Raw genomic sequence first — 9,152 nt, 5'->3', positions numbered from 1 at the left:
CTCCGCCCGGACGCCGAGCCGGACCCGGACCTGCCAGGGGGCGGCCTGCATCGCTGTCTGGCCTGCGCGTGAGTCCCGGCCGAGCCCGGCCTGGGGCGGAGGAGGGTCCGCGATACCGGCCGGGAGAAGTGAGGTCCGAGCCCCGGGCCTCGCGGGGTCTTTTCCCTTGCGGACCCGTGGGTCGGCCCGCCTCCCATGCCTCAGGCCCGAATCCTGGTGTCAGGGAAGGAGTAGGGTCAGAGAGATAAGCGTACCTGAGATAAATCACCGCCTCACTCTCCTCCTCACCCCCATCCCCACAGGAGGTACTTCATCGATTCCGCCAACCTGAAGACCCATTTCCGATCCAAAGACCACAAGAAAAGGTATGAAGGAATGTGAAGAGGATTGATGGATGGGTGCTCGGCAGGCAGGGCTTGCACCTGGTCAACTCCCTACTCCTCTGCTTCTTTCTCCCAGGCTGAAGCAGCTGAGCGTCGAGCCCTACAGTCAGGAAGAGGCGGAGAGGGCAGCGGGAATGGGATCCTATGTGCCCCCCAAGCGACTGGCAGTGCCCACAGAAGTGTCCACTGAGGTCCCTGAGATGGACACGTCTACCTGACACGGCCTGAGGATGCAGGGCAGAGAGGAGTTGTCCATGGACAGTGTGACGCAAGGACTAGGCTGGGAGAGAGCGTACTAACCTCTTTTGGCCGTGGATTTGGGGAGTGGATGACCTTTCTGGGTGCCATGCCCCCCAATAAAGGAACTAGACGAAGAGGGCTTGCCTCTGACTTTTCAACTTCTGGGCCATTGTCCTAAACTCCTCCCTGGAAGGGTTTCCCTGCTACTTTCTGTGTACGGGGCCCAGTGTATATACTCCCCGATTGGTCTGTCTTTGGAACCTGGGTCCCTGCCTTTCCTCTGGGGTGCTAGCATCTGAGCTTAAGCCTCCACATGGAGCCCAGGTGCAGTGTGGAGTGGAGGAATGAGATCAGATGTATTCTGTCCTGTTTCCAATGAGGGCAGGAATTGACTCCCAGCAAAAGACATTTGCTCCTGAGATTGCAGTCCCCTCCCCTGAATCACCTACCTCCAGCATCCAGGTGAGAGGCTTCCTACTTGGTCATGGGGCCTGTGGCGGCCGCCGCTGCCCCACCATCTTCCAAACAGCATAGCAGGAGCCACCCAGCCCCAAGACAGCCAGCAGTGTAGCTACAATCCCCACCAGCGGACTTCGGGGCTCTGCCTTCAGCTGCCCGGCTATCTGCATCTAGGGGTGAACAAAGAGTGTGCCTGAGGGGTCAGTTGAGGCTTCTAGGAAGGTGGGGAGTGGGAAGGGGCTGACAAGGTGCAGCTGGGGGAAGGAGATGTGGACGCCATCGCTGCCCCAGGGAGATTCCACCCCATCCCTCTCGCTTCACTGCCCATCTGGGTCCTGCCTGCTCAGGCGGCAGAAAACGTGACAGCCTGGCTGTTGGGGGGTGTCAATCCAGCTATGGTAGGGGGAGAAAGGAGTCAGTGGTACCAGAAGCCACTGGTCAGGAGTACTTACCTGTAGTACCCGGAAGTAGCCAGGGGTCAGACGTCGAAATCGCATGGTGGGGCTGGTCCTGGTTGCCTATGGGGTGGGAGCGGACATGAGCACCAGAGGTCTTCATGAAAACAAGAAATGGAAATCGGGGTATGGGGTCCCTGACCTTCCATACGCACAAGACCCAAGCCCTCAGAGGATGCTCACCGGTGCCTGCCCGCCCAGGTCTGGCAGGGGGCGGGGCAACTGGACCTTTAAATCTGGTCCCTTCCCCCACGGCCTGCCATCCTGCCAGCCTTAGGAGCAGCTGTCAGGAGAGATCAGCATCAGGCTTGAGCAGCTCCTCCCCCACCCGCTGGGGAGGCCAGGCGGGGTAGACTGGAGAGGCCTTGGCTGGCAGTGCTCAAGAGTCCCAGGCCTGGACCAGGTACTAGGCTGACCTCCTTCAGCCCTGGGCCAGGCCCTATCCCTGCCTCAAAATGATTGGGTGCCGCCAGCCGCCATTAGCAAAGGAGGGGGAAAATGCTTTTATTACCCTCCCTCCTAACAACAGTATGCCTTTTCCATTTGGTTTTTGTAATATCAGCCACCCCTACCTTGAGGAAGGGCATATTTCACCCCTTTTCCCAAGATGGGGTTCCCAGAGAGACTTCCCTACCCTCAGCTTTGGGACAATAATAAAAAGAGTTCTGCATACTCCAATTAAGAAAGCTGTCTATGATATGTTAAAAAAAAAAACTGTACTTGTCATTCTTCTAAGCACTTGTATTATTTTATTTGGTATTGATTATCTTGTAAAATGAAAGTGTGGTGGTCAGGCGCAGTGGCTCGTGCCTGTAATCTCAATGCTTTGGGAGGCTGTGGTGGGAGAATTGCTTAAGGTGAGGAGTTTGAGATCAGCCTGGGCAACATAGCAAGACCTGTCTCTACAAAAATTACCAAAAAAATTAGCCGGGTGTGGTGGTACACACCTGTAGTCCCAGTTACAGGGGAGGCTGCGGTAGAAGGGTCACTTGAGCTTAGGAGATCGAGGCTATGGTGAGCTGAGGTTGCACCACTGCACTCCAGCCTGGGTGACAGAATGAGACCTGTCTCAAAAAAAAAAAAAAAAAAAGGAATTTGTAGAATAATATGTAGAATATCGATATATATAGAGAATAGAAATCTGAGGGAAGAAATTTCCCAGATTTAGCAGTGGCCCTTACTGGGGAACAGCATAGACATGCTGGAAAAAAAGCATGTCTTCCTTTCACTTAATATAACTGTTAACCTTCGAGATTTTTATAGCAAATATGTAGAACCTTTATGTTCATAAAACCCTTTAAAATAGAAACTTCTATTTACTGTGCCCCTAACTACCTAGCCCTGTCAGGTGCAGGGGCTACAGAGTCAAGGCACTGTTAGGGTTGTTAGGACCCCAATCCTTTTAGGGAAGTGATGGGTATAAGTGAGTGGTGGCGAGTTCTTGTCAGTTTCTTCTCTGTAGGATTGAGTTCAGGGAGGGCAGGGACTGGTTAGGCCTTCACCTCTGTATCTGGTGCCAGCTCAAGATAGGTATTTGATGAAATCAGGATGTGTCTACCAAACGCTGAGATAAAGACTCTGTTAGAATTTTTTTGTGAGTCAGAGTCTACTCTGTCACCCAGGCTGGAGTGTAGTGGCATGCTCACGGCTACTGCAGCCTTGACCTGCTGAGCTCAGGTGATCCGCCTCAGCCTTCCAAGTAGCTGGAACCACAGGCATGCGCTACCACACCTGGTTAATTTGTTTTGTTTATTGTAGAGAAGAGGTCTCGCCAAGTTGCCAGGCTGTTCGAATTCCTGGGCTCGGGCAATCTTCTTGCCTCTGCCTCCCAAAATGTTGGGATTACAGGCATGAGCCACCATGCCCGACTGGCTCTGTTAGAACTTACTAGACTTCCCCAGAGTGTTAAAGGAGAAGGCAGCACGGAGTATTCAAGGGACACTGATGGTGCAGGGTGTGAGGACATGAGGCAAAGGACAAAGCCAGAGAGGTAGAGGGAGTGTTGAAGATGTGGAGACTACTGGTTCACAGAACAAAGGAGGAACCTGGACAGCTGAGGGAGGCAGCTGCTGGTCTACACTTGCTGTTCAATGCCAAGTGTGAAGGTAGAATGGGGCTCACCAGAGCTGGCCATGTTCCAAGGAGGCTGGAGCTCTCAACTTGGAGGTGAAACTATTAAACGATGACAACACACACACTACATGAGCCATTAGTTGGCCAAATTCATACTTTGAGTCTCTGCATTGCAGAAAAAATGGTGACAGACTGAACGTGTTGGGTCACTGGTAGAGATTCAGAAATAGGTGACATGGTCCGGGCAGGTTCTGGGAAGGTCTCCCAGGTTTCGCCCCACAGAATTAAAGCAATAACTCAGATCTACCCCGTGTGACATATTTCATAGTACTTAAAGGATGTCCTCACTGTTCTAAGGTCTAAGTAACCGTTTTTCAGAGGGGAGGGAACAGGTTCAGAGAGGTGTAGAGATTGGACTCAGGCACATAGCAATTGAGTGTGGAACTGATTCTATCTGATTCCAAAGTCCTGGAAGTCCCCTGGCCTGAGATACAATGATGATGATGAACATTTAGTATGTGTCAAATGTTTTTCTAAGATGAAAGCTCTTACCCTGGGGTTCAGAATTCAGAGGATCCATAAACTTGAATGGGCAAAAAATGATATTTTCATTTTCACTAACCTCTAACCAAATCTACCATTTTCTTCTGTATAAATTGAATAGTAGCAGTATCTTCAGCTTTGTCACCGCTAGAAATCACAGATATCTTCATATCAAGGTGTAGTTATCGCAAGTATCTCAAAATACTTACATTCATAACTATGTCAAAATCATGGTAGTTATTAACCCACCACCACATCACACCTGGTCCCCCTCTGAGGTAATTCAGACTCCTGTGACGTAGCTACCCCTCTCGGGCCCTTCTATGCCCAGCAGTGGTTCAGTGAACAAATGGTGTATCTGTCATTCCCACAAGGCTTCTCCCCTACTCTTCTGCATTCTGTCTTCACCTGTTTGCTGGTCAAATATGAGAGAAGGTGAGCTAAAGACCACCCACAGTTTCATGTTTGTTTGTTTTTTTTTTTTTTTTGAGTTGGGGGTCTCACTCTGTCACCCAAGCCGGAGTGCAGTGGCATGCTCACAGCCACCACAGCTTCAACCTGCTAGGCTCAGGCCATCCTTCTGTCTCAGCCTTCCAAGTAGCTGGAACTGTAGGCATGTGCCACTATGCCCGGCTAATTTTTTTATTTACTGTAGAGTTTAGGTCTCACCAAGTTGCCAGGCTGTTCTTGAACCCATGGGCTCTGGCAATCCTCTCACTTTGGCCTCCCAAAGTGCTGGGATTATAGGCAAGAGCCACTGCATCCAGCTGGTTTCATGTTCTTATTCAAGCTCAACAACACACACAGGTCATTAAAAAGAAAAGTAACTTTAATTTGCCAGTTTTTTGTTGTTGTTGTTTTTTAAGTTGGAGTCTCACTCTGTCACCCAGACTGGAGTACAGTGGCACACTCCCGGTCACCGCAGCCTTGACCTGCTGGGCTCCGGTGATCCTTCCGCCTTAGCCTTCCAGGTAGCTGGTACTACGGGCGCACGCTACCACGCCTGGCTAATTTTTTGATTTATTGTAGAGATTTGGTCTCACCAAGTTGCCCAGACGGGTCTCGAACCCACGGGCTCAGGTAATCCACTCACCTCAGCCTCCCAAAGCACGGGATTACAGGCTGAGCCACCGAACCTGGCTGTTATTTAATATTAATAGACATATTACTATATCATAAATTTGTGTATTTAAATATATTTTTGATAATTGTTGTCCTTGTAGTCGAAAGCATTTTGTGCTTTTAAAAGCATTATTCTGAGAAAGGGTCCATAGGCCTCACCAGATGCCAAAGGGTTCACAGTACAAAATAAAGGAGGGGGGCTAAAACCCCCAGTTCTAAAAGTTTTTGAAGCATTCACTCAGATACTCTGCATAGCTGCCCTCTGAGCTAGGGGCTATTATATCTGTTTTACAGACCAGGAAACTGAGGCACAGAGGTTCAGGTCAGCCCCAGGTCACATAGCTAATGAGAGCTGAGACACCCACAGGCCTGGCCCCTATCTCTGTGCTTTGCCATTGGCTTACAGCTCCCTTTGCGGCCCCTTCTAGAGGAGCCCGAGGGTCAGGGTCTCACCCTGCCATATAAGCCCAGTTTTGAGTGGGATCTCAGGCCATCTCTGAGGTCACAGGAGTCACACACACATCAGTGGCACTGCCTCCTGGCCTGGTGCCCAGCTGCCAAAGCCCTGGGATGCCTGAAGGGCGGGGCAGGAGGCGGGCAGGCGGTGAGCCAATGACTGTCGCGGCTCTTCACCTGGCTGGTCACGTGGGCCAAGGTATGCAGCCGCTCCGCCTAGGTCCTAGCCTGGCCCCTCCCCAGGCTTGGGCACTGGGAGCGGAAATTCCTGCGCGGGCGGGACAGAAAGGGCGTCAATCTGAACAGTGCTGTCCTGGAGCTGGCCCATGGAGCCCGTAGAGACCTGGCCCCCGGCGAAGGTGGCAGCCTGGCTGCGAGGTAAGTGGGGTTGGGGCAGAGTTGGGCTCCAGGGGGGCTAGGTGTGCTGTTCTGCTGGCAGAGGGACGGGAAGAGGAAAAGGAAAAGAACCGGCCGAGTCTTTCAGTCGGTTAGTCAGTCAACAAGTATTTATGGAGCGTCTGCCATGTACCAAGTACTGTGTTGGACAGAGGAATTGACAAGATGACTCCGGAGGGGCTCAGGACCCGGAAGAGGGTCCCCCATCGCCACAGAATCCCAAAAGGCTGCCAGGGTGGCGTTGGGGAGGCGGCAGTGTTTTGAAAACTTTAGGGAGGCCAGGCAGGCCCACGCCCACTGTTATCTCCTTCATCTTCCTTGGCCCCAGGGCCATTTTCTGAAGCAGAAACTGATATACAGAGCCAAGAAGTGATTTGTCCAGTCTAGGAACAGGTCCTGCCCTGATGTCTTTTCCCCTCTCCCCACCCCAAGACTCCCAGTGAGAAAAGCAGCAGCCCCAGCCAGACTGAAAGGGTTGCCACAGCTACATCCTTGGGCTTCCTTCCAAGGGGAGATGCTCTCCAGGCTTTGTGAGCCCAGACAGGTGGGAAACAACATGGACTGAGACAGACTCAGAAAAGTGAGGGGCTCCTGACCCTGCAGCTGGGAGCAGGGTGTCAGGACACCCCTCCTGGAGTGGGGAGCTGGAGCACCTTGGGGGCAGGCACAGAGGGACCAGCCTGGGAAGGGCAGGGATTTGCGGCTAGAGTCAGACTTCCAGGCTGGGTTCCAGGCCCAGTTCCACCATTTGCCAGCTCTGTGACCACAAGTCTCCATTTTTCTATGAAATGTAAAAGGCAACTGACCTCATGAAGCGGACGAAATGAGACAATCATGGCAAGGCTGGCACTTGTAGCTCTGTGTCTGGGTCTGTCAGGAGGGTGGCGGCTCAACACAGTCACTGTGCGTATGTGGAAGGAAGTTGTTCAAGGCCCATAGTCAGGTGTAACAGGCGTATGAGACCTTAATGTCACACAGGGAGTGAGGGAGGGCTATTGATCACACACACATTTCACAATGAAGGGCCTGGCTCCGGAGGGGAGGAGCTACTTAACCTCTGTTTGTGTCAATTTTCCCATCTGTAAAACAGGAATAACAACAGTCCCTAACTCCAGCAATGTGAGGATCAAATGTGTTAACATGCGTAAAGCCCTTAAAACTTTGCCTAGCACATAGTGAGCACTTGACTGATTCTGTTCTTACACTTGAGTGTCTACCTTGTGCCAGGCACAGACTAGGGGTTAGAGAAGAAAGGTTATTTAAAGCCTGATCTTTGAAGAGCCTGTAATAAAGTGGGAAAGTCCAATGTTCAAGTTCAGGGGTTTGTGTAGGCTCAGGGGACAATGGGAACAAGAGAAGAAGCCTTTAATCCGCCTGGGGAGTTATGGAGGGCTTCCTGGAGGAATTGGATAATTCTAGATAGAAAAGGATGTGAAGGAGCTGGAAGAACAGTCCAGGCAAGAGGAATAGCACATGCAAGGACCCTCAAGTAAAAGAGTATTCTAGCCGGGCTCGGTGGCTCAGCCTGTAATCCCGGGCTTTGGGAGGCCGAGGTGAGTGGATTGCCTGAGCCGCGGGTTCGACAACTTGGCGACAACTGGGCAACTTGGCGAGACCTCATCTCTACAATAAATCAAAAAATTGGGCGTGGTAGCGCGCGCCTGTGATGCTGGCTACCTGGAAGGCTGAGGCGGAAGGATCGCCGGAGCCCAGCAGGTCGAGGCTGTGGTAGTCGGGAGCGGCCACTGCACTCCAGTCTGGGCAACAGAGTGAGATTCCAACTCATATAAATAAATAAATAAAAGAGTATTCTAGAAGCTGCAAAGAGTTAGTGCTCCGCATCTGAAGTGAGTTCCCTTGAGTTCAAGGGGCTGTGCAGAACATGATTCTGGAAAGGCAGGTGGTGGCCTGATCATAAAGGGCCTGTAGATCAGAGGTCCCCAATCCCAGGGTCACCTGTTAGGAACCAGCAAGCGGTGAGCAGCAGGCAAGCGAACGAAGCTTCATCTGTATTTACAGCTGCTTCCCATCGCTCGCATTACCGCCTGAGCACCACCTCTTGTCAGATCAACAGTGGCATTATATTCTCATAGGAGTACAAACACTGTTGTGAACTGTACATGTGAGGGATCTAGAAATAAAGTGCACAATAAATGTAATGTACTTGAATCATCCTGAAACCACGCCCCCCCCCCCCCCTCCCTGGAAAAATTGTCTTCCATCGAAACTGATCCATGACGCCAAAAAGGTTGGGGACCACTGCTATAGATCATGGTAGAGTCTGGCAATACTAATACGATGGCTGGTATTGACTGCATGAACCAGACAGTGGGCCACGTGCTTGACATATGTCATTTAGTACCCACATGAATGGTACTAATGAAGGTAGGTACTTTCATTAATCCCATTTTACAGGTGAGGAAACTGAGGCACAGAGTAGTTCTCTGACTTGCTCAGGTGTCAGCATGCAGGTCTCCATGACTCTGAAGCCCCTTATCCCCTTATCACTAGTACTCAGACTTAAGGGGGCATCAAAAACATGCAGGATTTGTTAAAATACAGACTGCTGGGCTCTGCCCCTGAGTTTTGGATTCAGCAGGTGTGGGTGAAGTCTGAAAATCTGTATATATATATATTTTTTAAGTCAGAGTCTCACTCTTTCACCCAGGCTGGAGTGCAGTGGCACACTCACGGCCACTGCAGCCTCGACCTACTGGGCTCAGGCAATCCTTCCACCTCAGCCTTCCAAGTAGCCAGAACTACAGGCACGCACTACCACAGCTGGCTAATTTTTTTATTTATTGTAGAGCTGAGGTCTTACCAAGTTGCCCAGGCTGGTCTCAAACCTGTGGCCTCAGGCAATCCTCTTACCTCTGCCTCCCAAAGTGCTGGGATTATAGGCATGAGCCCCCCTGCCCAGCCTGAAAATCCGTATTTCTGGATTTTTTTTTTTTTTTTTTTTAGTTGGAGTCTCACTCTGTTGCCCAGACTGGAGTGCAGTGCTCGCTCCCGGGCACCGCAGCCT

The 9,152-nt window shown here is 51.3% G+C and overlaps 2 protein-coding genes across 3 annotated transcripts in view; both read left to right on the top strand.

The window, feature by feature from the left end:
- ZNF593 (zinc finger protein 593) overlaps positions 1–760 on the top strand; it is a 1,071-nt gene extending 311 nt beyond the window's left edge. Inside the window, exons 2-4 of the mRNA XM_008073059.2 lie at positions 1–68; positions 303–365; positions 460–760. Of these exons, the coding sequence (XP_008071250.2) occupies positions 1–68; positions 303–365; positions 460–601 (273 nt within the window). The 3' untranslated portion in view covers positions 602–760. The remainder of the gene's footprint in view (positions 69–302; positions 366–459) is intronic.
- A 5,293-nt stretch (positions 761–6,053) lies between these two features.
- The window catches only part of CNKSR1 (connector enhancer of kinase suppressor of Ras 1), a 12,863-nt gene continuing 9,764 nt past the window's right edge, over positions 6,054–9,152 (top strand). For both annotated transcript variants that reach the window (XM_008073056.1, XM_021706462.1), the window contains exon 1: positions 6,054–6,109. In XM_008073056.1, coding sequence (XP_008071247.1) covers positions 6,058–6,109 — 52 coding nt within the window. In that variant the 5' untranslated portion in view covers positions 6,054–6,057. The remainder of the gene's footprint in view (positions 6,110–9,152) is intronic.

Source organism: Carlito syrichta, unplaced genomic scaffold (genome assembly GCF_000164805.1).
Source record: "Carlito syrichta isolate Samal-C Ts95f unplaced genomic scaffold, Tarsius_syrichta-2.0.1 Scaffold315614, whole genome shotgun sequence".
Taxonomy (NCBI): Eukaryota; Metazoa; Chordata; class Mammalia; order Primates; family Tarsiidae; genus Carlito; species Carlito syrichta.
The sequence above is the reverse complement of the archived record's forward strand: the minus strand, read 5'-3'. Positions and strand labels throughout refer to the sequence as shown.